This window comes from Chrysemys picta, chromosome 7, assembly GCF_011386835.1.
Source record: "Chrysemys picta bellii isolate R12L10 chromosome 7, ASM1138683v2, whole genome shotgun sequence".
Taxonomy (NCBI): Eukaryota; Metazoa; Chordata; order Testudines; family Emydidae; genus Chrysemys; species Chrysemys picta.
In genome coordinates this window covers 44,328,681-44,347,465 of record NC_088797.1, presented here as the reverse complement: position 1 = coordinate 44,347,465, position 18,785 = coordinate 44,328,681, and the positions used below count along the sequence as shown (strand labels likewise).

The 18,785-nt window shown below is 43.4% G+C and overlaps 1 protein-coding gene across 10 annotated transcripts in view; it reads right to left on the bottom strand.

Annotated features, from left to right (window-relative positions):
* Positions 1-18,785, bottom strand: part of LOC101948094 (inter-alpha-trypsin inhibitor heavy chain 4) — a 44,323-nt gene that overhangs the window by 1,259 nt on the left and 24,279 nt on the right. For 3 of the 10 annotated variants that reach the window (XM_024099968.3, XM_065551295.1, XM_024099969.3), the window contains 7 exons: positions 9,992-10,018; positions 9,323-9,367; positions 8,605-8,640; positions 5,232-5,345; positions 4,412-4,586; positions 2,126-2,280; positions 164-266 (listed from right to left, as the gene is read on the bottom strand). In XM_024099968.3, the coding sequence (XP_023955736.1) occupies positions 164-266; positions 2,126-2,280; positions 4,412-4,586; positions 5,232-5,345; positions 8,605-8,640; positions 9,323-9,367; positions 9,992-10,018 (655 nt within the window). Of the gene's footprint in view, positions 1-163; positions 267-2,125; positions 2,281-4,411; positions 4,587-5,231; positions 5,346-8,604; positions 8,641-9,322; positions 9,368-9,991; positions 10,019-11,978; positions 12,024-18,785 lie in introns of all 10 variants that reach the window. The other 7 variants (XM_065551298.1, XM_065551299.1, XM_065551301.1 and 4 more) reach the window with 3 other exon arrangements.

Below are 18,785 nucleotides of genomic sequence, written 5' to 3'. Positions count from 1 at the left end.
GTTGAATTTGTTCTAATCTCCAGCATGTTTGCCACTGATATGTAGTTTTAACCCACTAAATCCTTGAGGCGTCTCTGATTGAATACAGAATATTAAAACAAATTAAGTCGCATAAATAAAGCATATATTCCTCCCTCCCCCACACACCCCTGGTCCATTTTACCTGGTAACTCTATGCTTTTGTCCATGAACACTGAGGACTCTTTCATCCTCTCCCTGACTTGCTCCAGGGTTACTTTCCAAATGTGTATCAAAATAAAACTGACCTTTGAAACACAAAAACAAAAATATTTAAAAATCACATTTATCAGAAAACTTTTAAAAATATATATTTTAGTTCATTGAATCAGAACAGCTGGTATGGCTCCAGGGTAAGTAGTTGTTCAGTCTGCCTGAGAAAATACTAGCTGCTCCATGTAATTCAATTGTAGTAGTCATACAAACCAACAATAAAAGGCATATGATGGAAGTTTTCTGAATACTGGAAAGCAGCTCCCTTGTTTCAGAAGTCATTCTCTTTGATCCTAGATACTTATCTAGGATTCTTACGATCCCAGGACCAAATGCTCCTAACAGATTCACACATGTGAACCCTTACACTCACACAGTACCCCATTGACTCCTATATATACATTTATTTGTCTCTAGCTTTGGGATATACCACGTCTTTCTGTCTGAAAAAGATTTTTGGACAATATATTTTAAGGAAAGGTGTTTTTTTCTCCTTTAGATTTACATCAGGTTGAGATGTTTGGGTGTTTTCTGTGGTGGAGAAAGGGAAAATACATGATGTGCTCCTAATTTTATTTTGTGACTTTCATAATCAAGAGCCTGCGTAGGCAATTAATTCATTATTTTATATCAAAAGTACTTGCTGTACACAGTACATTATCTCACTGTAGATTCAGGAGTTAGGCTTTTGCTGTTCAGAAAGTCTGGCTTTTCTGAAGTTGGCCACAAAAGTTTTATATAAGTCCATCCCTGAATGTACCATTTCTTAAAGGAAATATAGCACTATAGCGTGGTCTAAGGACAAGACTCTGTTCCAGAGGGCTCCAGAACATCACAGAGCTGAGTCTGGATTGCTCCGTTACAGAAGCATGATATTGGGTGATGAAATTAGGTTACTGGACCAAATCCAGAGCTCCTTCCTCAGGCAAACTCCCCTGGACTTCAGCGAACTCATGTTGATTATTCATTGATTTTAATGAGACTTGCCAAAGCACAAACCTAGTAAGATCTGAGTAAGGAGCTCAAGAGTTTGCTCAAGGAAATCAAAGTTAAGGACTCAGAAATATCTAATTGATAGGCACATTTTTAGATGGAATTGACGATTAATCAGAAAACGAGTAAGTACATGTAGAAATATAGATACATTTTCCACTTGCCTGTGGAAAAGTTTGCTTTTCACCATTTGAATATCTACCAGATAAAAATACCTTTTCGAACACCAGACATCTGGGCACAAGGACTTTAATAATCCCACATGGGTGCTACCCAAGCACTGAAAGAAGGCTGGAGCACTATATAAACTATTTAGAGATGGCAGATCACTTGTGATGCCTCTTGGCTCCACCTGTACTTAAACCACCAATTAAAAATATAGTATTAGACAGTGTAGTAAATTGAGGTGAAAAGTGTCAGATTTTCTAATGCTAAGAGCTAAAGCATTTTGCATTTGTGCTCAGCAATGGGAAACATTAACACCTGGTAAAGAAGAACAACATACTGATACAGTAGGATTTTGCATTTCAGCATTGCTGGATTATTTGTACACACCATTATTATTATTTGTAGGCTATTTATAGGCTTTTCTGTGGTGCTCATCACTCTTGTAACTGAGCACCTCACGCACATTGACACATTTATCTTCTATGTCACTGTGACATACAGATGTATTATTATCCCCATTTTACTAGTCAGGGACTAGGGCACAAAAGCCTAAATATTTTCTATGGGAAATCAATAAAAGAAGTAAGAAGAGCAGAATTTAGCCCAGAGGAATTTAATGACTTGCCCAAATTGGCTGAATTGGGAACAGAACTCAGATCTCCATTTCAATAATTTAACTGCAACACCAGCTTTCCCTTCCTAGGCCATACTACACTACTTGGATGATACATACCAAGAAGTCCACTGGCTTTGTCAGAAAAATGGTCAGTGTCCATGAAATATAATCCAAGGAAACGATTTGGAGACTTTACAAAAGCAATTTTTATTGTGATGTTGTCAGATGCTGACATTGTAAGACTTCTTTCCTTTTCAACTGCAATCTTCAGCCTAGGAAAAAAAGCAATCCTGTTTTTTCTCAGAAAAATGTTAAGATACTGATATAATGCTTGAGTATTTGGTGGCAGTATTATTATTTGCATTGATGTTGTGCCTAGGAGGCCTAGTCATGCATCAGGACCTGATTTATTGTATATATGCTGCTGTCCTTTGTAATCAGGTTTTTTTATGCACTAAACTTGAACTGAGGTCACAATTTCTATTCAGCAAAATGTACAGTAATTTGCTTCCTCCCACACATGCCCTAAAATACACATAAACTAATATAGTTTACAGAAAAAATGTTAAATTAGCAGGATTTTTTGCTAGTGAACGTGCCTTTTTGCTCATGACAAAAAACTGCTTGGAGAAGAGGGAAAAGAATATGCTTTTTAATGATTTTAATAATGGAAAAAAGTACAATATACAAAATATGGATGAAAATTTAGAGATTCAGATACTTGTCAAAATTCTCTTGGGTATTTTACAAGAATAGTCTCCCATACGATATTCAGGACCTGACTTTCTTGCTGTAGTTTATCACTTCTGATTCTTACCCTACATGGATTTGGAAAATATAGATGTCCATCATTATTATTTTCTTTTTAAAAAGCCACATGAATTCAAGAAGCTTATATCTGATCTTAACAGAGGTGAGCCTGAACCAAACAGCCATAATCTGAAGACACCCAAAGTTGAGCGGATTTAAATCCAGATTTTCACTTATAGCTGGCCCCTTGCTACAATGATCCAAATGAAACCCCTAAATCCCAATACCTCTAAGGGTTATAAAAATTTAGGTCTTGGTCTAAATGTTGAGAAATCTAGCACTTAATTAAGGGGTCCATCCTGTGTGTGTGACATAAATCCAGCACACTTGCAGGCCTTGTCTAGATAGACTACAAGGAAATTTTGAGCAACTCACTTTGCAACTTTTGTTCTTGTCCACAACTGGTCTTTGAGATGTATATTAGTTAACCAAAGGAACCAAGAGAATTGGATGTCTAGAGTCTCCTTTTGAATTCATATCTTTTGTGTGTTGGTAAGGTATGCTAACTAAATCAGTTAGGCCTTGGCTACACTTACGGGCAAGTTCGACGGCTGGAAATCGAACTTCTGGGTTCGACTTATCGCGTCTAGTCTGGACGCGATAAGTCGAACCCGGAAGTGCTCGCCGTCGACTGCGGTACTTCAGCTCGCCGAGAGGAGTACCGCGGAGTCGACGGGGGAGCCTGCCTGCCGAGTGTGGACCAAGGTAAGTTTGAACTAATTCGAAATAAGGTACTTCGAACTTCAGCTACGTTATTCACGTAGCTGAAGTTGCGTACCTTAGTTCGAATTAGGGGGGGTAGTGTAGACCAAGCCTTAGCCAATCCAATAATAAAATTTAAAACACAGTTCTCAAACAGCAGAAATGTATTAAAATTACAGATACTTATACAAAACTATCTGCGCCATTCACTCATACTGTCAAAGGCCTAAACATATTTTTTTAGGAATAAGATAGGTTAAATTTTAGGAATGAGAAAATCTCAGCTTTTTAAAAAACAACTTATTTATGAACGTGCAATATACTTTAATAATTGTACTTTTATATGTGATCTCTGATTGGGTGAAGCACACAGTAAATTTGGTATCAACCAATAAGACTGTAATAATACAATAAACACAGAGTGAGAGCAACTGGTTGACTTTGCTGCACCAAAATCCACTAGATGAAAAAATAAAATTGACAGCAATCTTTCAGTAAATTAAGAATAAAGGCTTTTCAAATAAAACGTTGTTGGATCAAAGTCTCTTTCTGGGAAGATAAATATTTTGACTCCTAACTAGGAGTAGACAGAAACTATTTATTACCCTATGAAAATGTTTCATTCTATTGACATGAGGCTGGGTTTTAAAAACCCAATCTCTTCCTTTCGCACCTGCAACGTGTAGGTACAAATAATTACAGGCCTCGGTTTGGTTAGTTAATTGCCTAACTACCAGATATCTGGACACAGTCAGGTAGACATCTAAGATACATAACTTGGGTCTAAGGTTATTTGAATCCAGAAAATCATAAGTGTACAAATGAAGACAGAGTTAGGTGAAAATCAGACTCTCTCTTAAATAAAGGAAAATGCATAAAGACATTTCTTACCCCTGGATTGTAGAGGAAGCAGACTTTTTCCATGGGAGTTTGGTGGTATGACCGCCATAGCTCAGCACAGTGCCTTCCTTTGATACATGGAGTTGCACATGAGGATCCAGGTTGGTAATTTCAAACAGCACAAAGTGATTTCTATTTCTCCCAAGCTTACCAGTCACAGAGATTCCTGAAAGTGCCATTAATGTAGACTAGTCAAGGGACACAATATTAATAATAAGTAAAAAACCAAACCAAAACAAAAAAGCTATTGTTACAGCTCTTCTGTAAGTGTGTTGTATTTAAGGGGCCAAAATTCAGCTCCTGGGCTGCATTCTGCTCCAATTTCCTATCCACATTTGCAGAATTTACTCTCCAGAAGTCCTCTATGGCCACAGTAATGGAAAAGTCATTTGGGGCCAACGGTAATGGCCAGCATATATGCCCCCTGACCTGCAGACATATATGTCTTGCGCAGATTCCTCTTGACTTTGGCAGCAACAGGCTGCCTGGCCAATGGTGCCTGGAGGGAGCCATAGCCCATGGGAGCATAAGCCCACATTAATTTGACTGATGGATTAATGTGTGTGCATGTCTGCACTAGAAACATTAGAGCCTGAATCTGTTAAGATATACTGGTGTATAGTAAAGCTTAGGGACATGCACAAGTCCCAGAATTTGTATTCATAATCAGAAGCCTCAGCAGGTTGGCCAGGAGGAGGAGCCTCCAAAGACACTAATCAAACCTACCCTTTTGGTGAAAATGTTTTGTTGATAAGTTCCTAACCAGCAATAGTTACCTGTTTATATTATATGTAAGATTTGGCAATCTCACCTTTGGCAGGATCTGATATTAGGTTTATGTAAGCTTGTGGCTGACCATCAATATTTAAACAAATGACATCATTTTGTCTGGGCAGTTGAAAGAGGAAATGTGGATATTCGTTGGCTAAAAACAGAGAGAGAGAGAGAGAGAGAGAGAGCTCTTAATGTTAATAAAAAAAATCCTAATCGTGCTGATATTGCAAGTGTTAGTAGTATTGAGTCAATCGGTTCTACAAAGAATGCCCTTCTAGAATGTGGGGAATGGAATTCTAGTTAGGACTGAGAACAAAAAGGGTTGTGTAAATGAGTAGTTTTCTATAGTTCTGAGGGGCTGGTGTTGTAGAGGGGTAGAATATTTATTTTGTATTTTTAATTTACTACATACGTGCACAATTAAACTTTAGGCAAAGTCCAAAGAATTACAAACACATTATTGTAAAAATCAATATGCAACTAAATGTATAAGGTGGCTACATAGGGTTGCCAACTGTCTAATTGCACAAACCCAAACACCTTGCCCCACCCCTGGCCCACTCCTTCCCTGAGGCCATGCCCTGCCCCTTCTCCGAAGCCCTGCCCCCACTCACTCCATCCCCCCTCCCTCCGTCACTTGCTCTCCGCCACCCTCACTGAATTTCACCCAGCTTGGGCAGGAGCTGGGGTGTGGGAGAGGGTGTGGGCTGGGGGATGGGGCCGAGGGGTTTGGAGTGTGGAAGGGGACTCTGGGATGAGCCTGGGGCAGGGGGTTCAGGTGCAGGAGGACGTACAGGCTCCAGGAGGGAGTTTGGTTGTGGGATAGGACTCTGGGCTGCACCTGGGGCAGGGGGTTGGGGTGCAGGAGAGGGTGTGGGGTGTGGGCTCCCAGGGAGGGAGTTTGGGTGTGGGAGGGAGCTGAGGGCTCAGGCAGGGGTGTGGGGTGTGGGAGGGGGGATGGGCTCAGGGAGGGAGCTTGGGTGCGGGAGGAGGCTCAGGGCTGGGGCAGGGGGTTGGGGTGCAGGAGGACGTACAGGCTCCAGGAGGGAGTTTGGTTGTGGGATAGGACTCTGGGCTGCACCTGGGGCAGGGGGTTGGGGTGCAGGAGAGGGTGTGGGGTGTGGGCTCCCAGGGAGGGAGTTTGGGTGTGGGAGGGAGCTGAGGGCTCAGGCAGGGGTGTGGGGTGTGGGAGGGGGGATGGGCTCTGGGAGGGAGCTTGGGTGTGGGAGGAGGCTCAGGGCTGGGGCAGGGGATTGAGGTGCAGGAGGAGGTAAGGGGTGTAGTCTCTGGCCGGGCAGCGCTTACCTCGGGTGGCTCCCGGAAGCGACTGGCATGTCCAGCTCCTAGGCTCAGGGGCAGCAAGGTGGCTCTGCTCGCTGCCCCTGCTTGCAGCCACCGCCCCTACAGCTGCCATTGGCCCACGGTTCCTGGCCAATGGGAGCTGCGGAGTTGGCGCTCAGGATGGGGGCAGCACACAGAGATCCCCTGGCCACCCCTCTGCCTAGAAGCCGAACATGCCGGCCACTTCTGGGAGCAGCAAAGACCCAGGGCAGGTAAAGAGCCTGCCTTAGCCCCACTGTGCTGCCGACCGGACTTTGGCCTATTAAAATCTCCTGGATTGCCTTTAATAGTCACCGTGAGATTGAGGCAGATTCCAGGAGACTCCCGGCCAATCCAGGAGGATTGGCAACCCTATGGCTATATGGTGTCATTGAGTTTTAAACAAAAGCCATAACTGAAATCAACCATGTATCATCAAATTATAGAGGTGCTGATAAGCAATTCTATAGTTAAAAGACATGTTAATTTTTTTAATTTAAAGTAGGATTAAAATCCACTAATTCCATAATTTAATGATAGAATATAGCCTCCACACTTAGCATAATTATTGTTCAATCTATTACTTTTTAAATAAAAGAGTTACTTTTACAGAGAAAGTAATTAAAAATAAAGAAATAAAATATTGTTCAGTGGACACATCCAATTCCTTGAAATCACACACACACAATCATAACTCTAACTTTAGGTGGGGATTTTCTTTTGTTTTCTTAAAAAAAACCACATTAAAGATTTTTAAAGTAAAAGTCTATGGGAAAGATAACTTAAACTTCAACATCGGCAAGATTAATGTGTGCATTTGACTGCAATTCTGAGGATGCATTGATTATTGGAGTTGAAAGGGAGTTCATTCTGGAGTTGACAAGTCTGAGCATGTGATTGGGTGTTGTAATGTTTGTGTGGCAAAGAACACGCATTAAGGTTGAGCTGAATGTTAATATCATCTTTACTGGTGATTTCCTTGATGTTTAGTGATCACATTGATAGGAAATATATCAAGTAACCTTAACTGTAAATTAGAGAAGTTTTTATTTTGGGAAATATAATATTGACATCATCTTTTGGTCTGCATACCATTGTGAATATGCAAGGCAGAATTCATGCAAATCATTTATACACAAACTGTGTCTCACAATATGAGAGAGAAAATGGAATGATATTACTATCTATTGTATTAGAAATGGTATTTGATCACATAATTAGAAACTGTGCTTCTGATTCTGCTCACTTACACCAATTTAACACCAATGAATTTAAGAGAGCTAGCTCCTGATGTACAGCAGCAAAAGTAAGATCAGAATTAGGCTACATATCATCATGCATATGCACAAAGGCTAGATTTAGCATTGTACATACCACCTTAACTTTGGCATTTCCTGATTTTGGGGGGCTTATACATCATAATCTTTATCAACTCCTATGGAAGCTTGTTTCATTCCATGTGTGCCTTAGGAGATGGGTCTACTGAGGGGAGGGGAAATAAGTATTTTTCTTTTCAGAAAAGACAAAAGACCTGGCTCTTCTTTCCACTTAAGTCAATAGCAAAACTTCTGTGACTGCAGAGGAAACAGCATCAAGCTCCAAAATGGTAAGCAGAGAAACGAAGTTTCAAGAATATTTAGTACAAACAGTGAAGAATAAAAAAGATATATAAAATGATAAATTATTATCTGGTTTGAGCAGGGAGCTAAGAGACAGGACTTCTTGGTGATTGACTATTCATGTGACTTTGGACAAACCCCTTAATTTTTCTTTGTCTGAGTTTAAACTATATGTAAAAAGGGAATAATACTACCTAACTCCATTCCAGGGATGTAGTGAAGATTAATTTACTTATGGTTTGTAAAGATCTTTAACAGCTTCATGAGAAAAATGTATTATATTATTTATGCTGAATAAAAGCAAAATCAGCTTGTTTTCCTGATACAATCAAGGTGCCTATTCAATAGGTACATTTCTCAGTGTTTTCACCTTATGGAGTTTTGTTGATGTGTTAATTGTAGTGAGCAACATGTAGCTTGTTTTGTCAACATTTAGAGTTTTAAAGCAATATTATAACATATATTACTTACTAAGAAGCTGTGGTGTTGTTTGAACAGTCCTGAAAACTAAAATGTTTAAAATTTAGATGAACATTTCAGTAAAACATTTTTTTCATTTGAAATATTTAATAAGGGACAATATTGTACCAAAGAATTTTAAGCAGAACTCTCCACTGATTTCAAGAGAGTTCTGTTTAAAAATAAATGCCACAATATGGCCCAAGGAAAAACAACATATCACATTAGACTTTTGATGTTCAGGGCTAAAACCCTGTTAGAAAGGGCTTGGAAATGTTGTATTTGTGCTAGTTCCATTTAGTGCTGGTGAATGGTCCTGGATTAACAGACCTGGAAATTTAAGTTGTGTGTCCACAAAAGAGAAAGAACATGGACACCAACATAGTAATCTACCCCACTAAAGTGTATCTCTCAACCTGATCTGGACAGACCACTGTTTCGAGATGAGAAGGTAGTACAGTGTTCATGCACGTTCCATTCTTTTAGTCTATACTGGGACCGAGACCAATGTTTTCAATTATTGCCAATTGTAATGGTGGATTTTTTGTGATTTGGATTCCTTCTTACTAGGAACAAATAAGTACACCTAAAAACAGAACAGTTACCAGATGGTGGTAATTTTTGGTCACTGCCAACTTGGGATAGATTAGTTCAATGACTAGAAATAAGAGATCACCCATTGTTTCATCAATTCCGAGTCATCCAGTTAAAATTAATTCTTATAACTTACTGTCTGGTGATTGTTCTGTCACGTCTAACAGTATAGCTCTTTGACCTAATATATTGAAAGAAGAGACCAAAATTTAGAAGATTTTTAAAAATTGGCATTAGTATTATTAAGCAAATAGTTTTTAAATTTTCTGTTTATGGCATATTGCCCACATTTCTGTCCCTCTCCATCCTGTAGTTGTGGGTCTGACCTATATTATAGAGAGGATCTCTCAGGGAGAAGAGATGTATTCTTTCCCCCCTTCAGCCCATGGGGCAGCACTGGGTCTGCACCATGACTGCAGCTCTGAATCTGCAATAGTATTTGCAGCTCTTGTTCCCTCCCCACATGAGGAAATGGCTAGTGGATTCACTGATCATCCATGCAGCCCCTTTACAGTGGTCTTGAACCATGACCCCACTCCATGCACAGCAAAACTGCACCAGATCCACTGAGCTGTGGATCTGAGGACAAAATATGCCACTAAGAAAAGTTTGAAATTATTAGTGATAAAAACAAATAACCAGGTCCACTATGATTAAAGATCATGAACTGTAATCGTGTCCTCAAATAGTCATCTATAAAATATGTCAGTGCAAAGTCATTGAGAAAGGATGATGTTGGGTGGGAATCCTGCTCCATATGTCTCCAGGGTAAAGAAGACAGTAACAACAAAACAAAGTAACTTACCAGTTTTCGGTACTCTCTGAATGTAATCTAAAACATGAGGATTTAAGAACAAGATTCAGTGACCACCCAATGCAAAATATTATGAATGAAGCAGTTTCTATGAGAAAATCTCTCCCACCCTTGCTTGTGTACATACTTTAATTGTAAAGTACCCTTTCCTCCAAACTTTCAGATGGTCCCCTGAATGCATGCAGACGTTCTGGCTTTTGTGTCCTGATCCTACAAAGCCTCCTGCATAGATCTGAATTCCCTGCACCCTCATAGGCCACAGTGAAAGTTGAGGGCATTCAGCCCCTGGCAGGATGCAGAACAATGGTGCAATTTCTGGTTTTATGAAGCTAAATGCACTCCAGTTCCCACTTGTTTTCTGTATCAATGTCTTTTGCTGGCTTGAATTGCTGTGGCTTTGGGGTCACTCAGCTACTTCAGTGCCTCTGTGATTTAGAGTTACTTGAATGTCTTGCTGCTTACACAGTAGTAATTTCAGTTCTTGATTTTTAAATTACATTAAAAATGATGAACTTGAAGCTGTAAGTTCACTCACCCCTTGCTAGAGAAACATCAAAATATCGATCACTTCTTACTGGCGAGGAAAAGTTCAATAATTTAAAAGAATTCTGCATTCTTTCTTATCAGTTTCAGAACCAGAACTCAAGGTGGGTGTGGGATGTTTTTTTTATTCCCAAATGAAGGTCCTTGTGCATTATACAAGAGCAGGGTTAAGGCTGCTGTGGCAATTTAACTCTATATTTCTTAACTTATGTGACTAAACCCTAAAAGAAATTTTCATTAATATAATTGTTGTATATAGCTTATATTTATTTTCTTTGGACAGCTAGGTGACTTGAGGAGCACGGGCTGATCCAAAGAAATACCAGTGTTCCATATTTCAGTCATTGATAACACATTTTGGTTCCTAGTGTAACCCATTCGCAGGTTGGAAGGTTGACAAGTTTGGTTTTGCTAGCTGAAGATTAAAAACCAATAGCTGAAGTGGCAGGGGCAGGAAGCTTTTGGGGCAGGAAGATCTGAATTCTATCCCAGCTGCCATGAGTTCTGAATGACTCTGGCATACAGCAGAGTGACAACAGTAAAGTCCTAAGTGGACATGGATTTACTTCCGATCCATATAGTCTCCTTTTACTGTTTAAATAGTTTTCAGAGCACAGAAGTTGCCATCCCAAATTAGTTCAGTAGTCCATCTAGTCCAATATCTGTTCTCTAATTGTGATCAGTACCAGGTGCTTTGGAGGATGGCATGAAAGCTCCACCGTAGATAACTATGCACCAACATATATCTGCATGGGGGAAGTTTTTCCTAACTCCAGACACCTAATGTCTATATGTCCCTTATATATTTTTATCCTATCACATGTAGCTACTAGAGTTCTCCTTATCTATATAAATGTCTAATTCTTTAAAAAAAATCTTTCAAAACTCTGGGTTTCAATTATATCTTGTGGCAACAATGCACAATTTTATATGCCATGTACTGTCTTTTCAAGTTGCATGTACAACCGAATCCAGAACTGTGGATGAGTCCTATGTATTTCCCCAGTTACATCTGTCAAAAATAGGTATCCCGAGTGATGTTATATCTCACTTTGTAGACAAGTCTGGTATTCATATAGCAGATGAAATCTATTCCCTGTGTGGGTTAAACTATGTCTAAAACCTTGAATTGTGTTTATTACTGGCATTTATTTTCTTCAACTTACTTGTAAAGCTTTATCGATTTTATTTTCAGAGGTTTTAAATATTAGTAATTTTTAAAAATAGGAAAATTACTTTAAAATACTATTTTGTCCTAAATATATATGCCTGTAGATCATATTCTGTTGGTAAATTAGTATCAAATAAACATCCACAATCATCATCATAAACATGAGACTGAAATGTGTTTTTTAAGACTGATGTTGATTTAAACCTTTATATGATTATTTTAAGCAAACAAACAAACAAACAGATAATTAAGAGTTTAGCGTACTGGTGAGAATACTAACGGGATAAGCATGCAGGCCTCCATCCGTTACTAAATGGAGAAAGAGAATACCATGTCTGAATTACATTTCAAGCTAGCATCATGCTTCTTATTGGTAGCATTTTAAAAATGAGATATTTCTTACTACTGTTACTCTCTTCTTCTCCTTCCCCCAGAAAATACACTACATTTTTTACTGACATCTATTGAGGTTTCATGTGTCTCTATTTGCACTTGTCACTGCAAAATATAGGGTTGACTATGTGCCCACTCATCCCTAGTTAAGTGCAGAAAAGTTGAGGAAATGAAGGTGTCATGAACATACAGCTAAGGGTAGCATAAAATCCCTCCTTTACCTGTAAAGAGTTAAGAAGCTCAAATAACCTGGTTGGCACCTGACCAAAAGGACCAATAAGGGGAGAAGATACTTTCAAATTTGTGGGGGAAGATTTTTGCTGTGTGCTCTGTTGTTGTTCTCTCTGAGACAAAGAGAGAGACCAAGCAAGTAATCCAGCTCCTACTGAAATGATACATCTAATATTACAGAAAGAGTAAGTAATAGCAAGGAAATGCGTTCGATTATTTTTTGTTTTAGCTTGTGAATTTTCCCTATGCTAAGAGGGAGGTTTATTCCTGTTTTTTTGTAACTTTAAAGTTTTGCCTAGAGGGGAATCCTCTGTGTTTTAAATCTTATTACCCTGTAAAATTACCTTCCATCCTGATTTTACAGAGGTGCTTCTTTTACATTTTTCTTTATAATAAAGTTCTGTTTTTAAGAATCTGATTGGGTTTTTAGTATCCTAAAAACCCAAGGGTCTGGTCTGTGCTCACCTTGGTTACCTATTTGGTTGGTATACTATTCTCAAGCCTCCCCAGGAAAGGGGGTGAAGAGGGTTGGGAGGATATTTTGGGGAAACAGGAACTCCAAGTGGTCCTTTTCCTGAATCTTTGTCTAACTCACTTGGTGGTGGCAGCATACCGTCTAAGGGCAAGGAAGAATTTGTGCCTTGGGGTAGAATTTGTGCCTAGCTGGTAGAAATAAGCTTAGGGGGTCTTTCATGCGGGTCCCGCATCTGTACCCTAGAGTTTAGAGTGGGGAGGGAACCCTGACAGAAGGGAAGCCTAATCTCTTAGAAGTGGAGAAAGCTTTATTAAATAACACTGTAGGAAACCATTCTGCAGTGAAACTAAATGGGTGACACTCTGTATCTGAGAGGAACACCCTGCATCCCCATGTTCATCCTAATAAAATGATTGTGTGGTATCCAATGCAAAGTTTGTCATGTTGGATGTCTTCGGGAGGCTCATGATGCACTGAGCATTGTTGTTATGGTAATGTTATAGTAATGTTATAGGTTGTAATTTCATGTCTATAGTTATGAGGCTGAAAATGTGTCCTCATGGCTTAAAACAAGCCCAGGCAAAACTCTCCAGGAACAGAGGGGCAGTTCACACCTCATCAGGGCATGCATGGGACAAACTCAGCCCAGCCTCACAGGAACAAAGGACACTGGCCTAGGCAGCAACAAAGGATCTGTTGGATTCTTGAGTGAGTCACCCACCCCCCTTCCCTTGGTCAGTCAGGGACTAATGAGGTAATGCTCATCTGACCCTGAAGGGTGGGGGCGCAAAGTCAAAAGGGAAGAAAAGAACATGATAAAAGGAAGAGACATTTGCCATGATGGCTCTCTCTTCCACCTCCATCTACAGACCTCACCACCAAGCGACTGAAGCACTGATCAAAGGGGAGAGCTTGGCTGAAGGGCAACCCAGCCAGCCTGTGGTGAGAAGCATCTGAGTTTGTAAGGGCACTGAAAGTGTTAATATCAGCTTAGAATGCGGTTTGCTTTTATTTCAATTGACCAAATCTGACTTGTTGTGCTTTGATTTATAATCACTTAAAATCTATCTTTGTAGTTCATAAATTTGTTTGTTTATTCTACGTGAAGCAGTGCATTTGGTTTGAAGCATGTCATGAACAAGCCTGGTGTATATCAATTTCTTTGTTAAATTGACGAACTGATATAAGCTTGCAGCATCCAGTGGGCATAACTGGACACTGCAAGATGGACGTTCCTAGGGTTGTAGCTGGGACCGGAGATATTAGCTAGTGTCATTCAGTTGCACATTCCAAGGAGTAGCTTGGTTTGAGCATTGGCCTGCTAAATCCAGGGTTGTGAGCTCAATCCTTAAGGGGGCCATTTAGGGATCTGGGGTAAAAAAAATAGTTGGTAATTGGTCCTGCTTTGAGCAGGGGGTTGAACTAGATGACCTCCTGAGGTCCCTTCCAACCCTGATATTCTATGATTCTATGATATGCCAGAGGCTGTGCGTGAACAGCCCAGGAGTGGGGGTTCTCACAGCAGAGCAGAGTAAGACTGGCTCCCAGAGTCAAGTATTGGAGTGATCTAGTAGATCACTGGTCCTAGGGTTACCATATCTATTAAATAAGAAAGAGGACCCTCCACGGGCCCTGGCCCCGCCCATTTCCCCACCCCCAGCCCCACCCCAACTCCGCCCCTTCCTGCCCCCTCCTCCCTCCCACTCCCAGCCACGGGGAAAGGGCTGCCTGAGTGCTACCGGCTTCATGGTTTGCCGGGCAGCTCCCAGACCCTGCGCCCCCGGCCGGCACTTGCCCAGCGCATCTGGAGCCCGGGAGGGGAAGCGCCCAGCCGGGGGCGCAGGGTCTGGAGGCTGCCTGGCAAACCGTGAAGCCGGTAGTGCTTGGGCTTCGGGCAGCCCCCTTGCCTCCGGACCCTGCGCGGCTAGGGTCCGGAGGCAAGGGGGGCTGCCTGAAGCCCATAGCGCTTGGGCAGCTCGGCTCTTAAACAGAGCCGAAGAGTCAGCAGAGGAGCAGAGCCGCCATTTTCCCGGACATATTCGGCTTTTTGGCAATTCCTCCCAGACGGGGGTTTGAGTGTCGAAAAGCCGGACATGTCCGGGAAAAAGAGGACGTATGGTAACCCTACTGGTCCAGATAACACCAGGGGAACATCACAGTGGTCTGTAGGTTTTTCCATCGCTTACTTTTGTGGTGCTATAATTTTTGGGTATGAAAAAAACAACCAAAAAACCGAAGGCATGATTATACATGACTAGTATTGCTTGTTCAATAGGCCCAAAACTGATATAACAAGGGTGCTGCAAATCAGAATAGAGGTACATTGATCGAGCTGTGCAGGTACACTAGGAATGCTGTAAGCCAGGAAGGGGATATATTAAGAAAGAAAAGTGTGGGGAAAGTTTACAATGTGACTAATAGACTATCACAGGCTGACTGGCTGAATTGTAATATGGTGTTCCATAACAAGAGGTGGTAATATGATTTAAAAATAAGATTTATTAACAAATTAAAATAAATCCTAACCAAGCCAAAAGAAACATGGGTAAAGTTTCCCTCATTTACCGCAGAATAATCAAGTTCTTTATGATCAATTTTTGAGATTGTCCTCAAAAAGCTATCTTTTCCTATGTTTTTACTGCAGGAAGTTCCATATCAGAAGACTCGTGCTACCTCAGGTTCTACTGACTGGGAATTGCTGCACTTGTGACTTTCAGTTAGTCACAACTAGGCTAGCAAGAAGAGACAAGTGAGGAAGGATTTGATAGCAGCCTTCAACTAGCTGAAAGGGGGTTCCAAGGAGGATGGAGCTAGGCTGTTCTCAGTGGCGGCAGATGACAGAACAAGGAGCAATGGTCTCAAGTTGCAGTGCAGGAGATCTAGGTTGGATATCAGGAAAAACTATTTCACTAGGAGGGTGGTAAAGCACTGGAATGGGGTACCTAGGGAGGTGGTGGAATCTCCATCCTTAGAGGTTTTTAAGGCCCAGCTTGACAAAGCCCTGGCTGGGATGATTTAGTTGGGGTTGGTCCTGCTTGAGCAGAGGGTTAGAGTAGATGACCTCCTGAGGTCCCTTCCAACCCTGATATTCTATGATTCTATGATAATGGCTGCTTATAGCTAGGAAGTAAATGGTAGAGTCAAATCCTTTCTACTCCCAGCCACTGAGGAAAACACTATTTCTCTCCACTTCAGAGAAGGGGAAAAAAACAAACCGGAGAGAATATCTTTTATATGGAACACAAATCTTTCTTTTCAACTTTAGCTGAGCTGCAGTCCCACTGCACCATTCAGTAGCCCATATAACACGGGGAGAAAGAGTTTAGGGGGAAGTTAAGAAAGAATACAGTGCTGTAACAGTGTAGAGAAAAAGCAAGAAAAAGAGTAAGTCACCTTTCACTCCCATTCTTCATTCCAGTTCCTTGCCATGCAAACACATGGTAAACAATTCCCAAATAAGAATAAAAATTAATAATTAATAGGAAAATATCCTCAGTGTCTTGAGGAGAGGAAGGAATAGAAGTCTCATCCTCCTACTTCTGGAGCACTACTCTCAGAGTTCCCTAAATAAGACACAGGATGGCAAGAAAACTAGGGTTACCATACGTCCGGATTTTCCCGGACATGTCCGGCTTTTGGGGGCTCAAATCCCCGTCCGGGGGGAAATCCCCAAAAGCCGGGCATGTCCGGGAAAATCGGGAGGCTCGGCCGGGGCCTCTTTGTCCGGGGCCGGGGGCATGGTGCAGGGGGCCGGGCTGGGCGCGGGGCCGGGAGCCGGGGGGCGCGGGGCCGGTCCGGGCCCGCGGAGCCGGGTCGGGGAGCCGGGCCGGGCCCGCGGAGCCGGGAGCCGGGGTCGGGGTGTGCGCCGGGCCCGCGGGGCCGGGAGCCGGGGGGTGCGCCGGGCCGGCAGCCCGGGTCGGGGAGCCGGGGGGTGCGCCGGGGTCGGGGAGCCGGGCTGGGAGCCGGGGTCGGGGAGCCGGGCTGGGAGCCGGGGTCGGGGAGCCGGGGCGTGCGCCGGGGTCGGGGAGCCGGGGCCGGGAGCCGGGGAGTGCGCCGGGGTCGGGGAGCCGGTGCGTGCGCCGGGGAGCCGGGGAGTGCGCCGGGGTCGGGGAGCCGGGCTGGGAGCCGGGGTCGGGGAGCCGGGCTGGGAGCCGGGGTCGGGGAGCCGGGGTCGGGGAGCCGGGGTCGGGGAGCCGGGGCGTGCGCCGGGGTCAGGGAGCCGGGGCCGGGAGCCGGGGAGTGCGCCGGGGTCGGGGAGCCGGGGTCGGGGAGCCGGGCTGGGAGCCGGGGTCGGGGAGCCGGGCTGGGAGCCGGGGTCGGGGAGCCGGGGAGTGCGCCGGGGTCGGGGAGCCGGGGCCGGGAGCCGGGGAGTGCACCGGGGTCCGGAAGCCGGGGAGTGCGCCGGGGTCCGGGAGCCGGGGTCGGGGAGCCGGGGGGTGCGCCGGGCCGGGAGCCGGGGTCGGGGAGCCGGGGGGTGCGCCGGGCCCGCGGGGCTGGGAGCCGGGGGGTGGTCGGTCGGGGCCGGCACCCCAGGGCCCGAGCCGACCCAGGCTGGAGCCGTGGGGGGACCAGCCTGGGCCGCGCCTCCTCCCCCCCCCCCTTACCTGCTTCAGGCTTCCCGCGAATTAAATGTTCGCGGGAAGCAGGGGAGGGGGCGGAGACTTTGGGAGGGGCGGAGTTGGGGCGGGGGGCGGGGCCGGGCCCCCGGGGAGTGTCCCCATTTGGAGGCACAAAATATGGTAACCCTAAGAAAACCTCATTCCTTACTCTGCCATGCCCTGAAAGCTCTCATTCCCCAGATAAGTAAAAGTTCCTATTAAGGCCACCTTCTATGGCTTGCTTCAAACCAGTATTATTTGTTCCTTGCTTTCGGCAGTAGTAAGTAAAAATAAGTAATTTAAAAAAAATACAAAAATTCTAAAACATATTCTCATGTAACTGCCAAAGTAACTGTAGATGCTACAGATTATATCTCTGAATTGCTTCCAGAAGATAAAATAAGTTATAGAGATTTCCTCTATTCCAAAACTAGTTAATTACAAGACTGCTCTATGTGAGAAAATATCACCATTGCAAATTGCAATGCTGTTCGTTTCAGTTACACCAGTGAAGCAAGATGACAAACAGCACTCACTGCAGGGTTCTCAGGGATCCCAGCACAGGTCCCACCAGCTGTCAATAAAGAAGTCACTGAAGACAGTGGAGGGGGACTGTGAGATTACACCAAATGAACCAATGCTATAGTAATGCTAGGACTTAATGGCCACATTGCAGCAGCACAGTATAACCAGATGCAGGACATACAATGTTGGGGAGACTTGCTCTGAATAAGTATTAAGGTGCTGGTAACACTTGTGCACCATCCTGGCAACTTGTGCTTATGGAGAGGAGGGGACAGATTCATATACAGTGCAAAGATTGCACCACCCCAATTCAGGGGATGTGAGAGCTGGTGCAGTCCCCAGGCAAGTTAGGAGAGCCCTGAGAACTGTCCTCCCACAGTTTCACTGCCCTTGTGGTTTTTGCAGAGGTGCAAAATTGCAAAGGCACACGTCTGCCCCAACCATGCCTCCTCCCTGTCCCAATATGTCCCTCCCTTTGGCCCACCCCTGCCTATCTGGCACAGAGGGGTTGTAGCACAAACATCAAATCTGACCAGAAGTGTGTTTGAAATGGTGATGACAGTGGAAAATTTCTCCAGTATAGACCAGCCTAGCAAGACTAGAAGATCCGGGTTGCAATGTAGGGCATGACTATTAAAACAACAGATACAAGTTTTCCCAAGAATGTATAGGTCCAATTCTGCTATTGAAATTAATTTTGACTTCAATGGAAGCAGCACCAAGATCTGTCTGTGCCCTGTGTAAATTAGACCTAAAATCTTGAAGTGTATTGATTAATAGAATTAACTTTTTATGAGCTAGCAAACCCACAGTTTTCATTTGAAACATGCAACTTTCAGAGAACTTTTT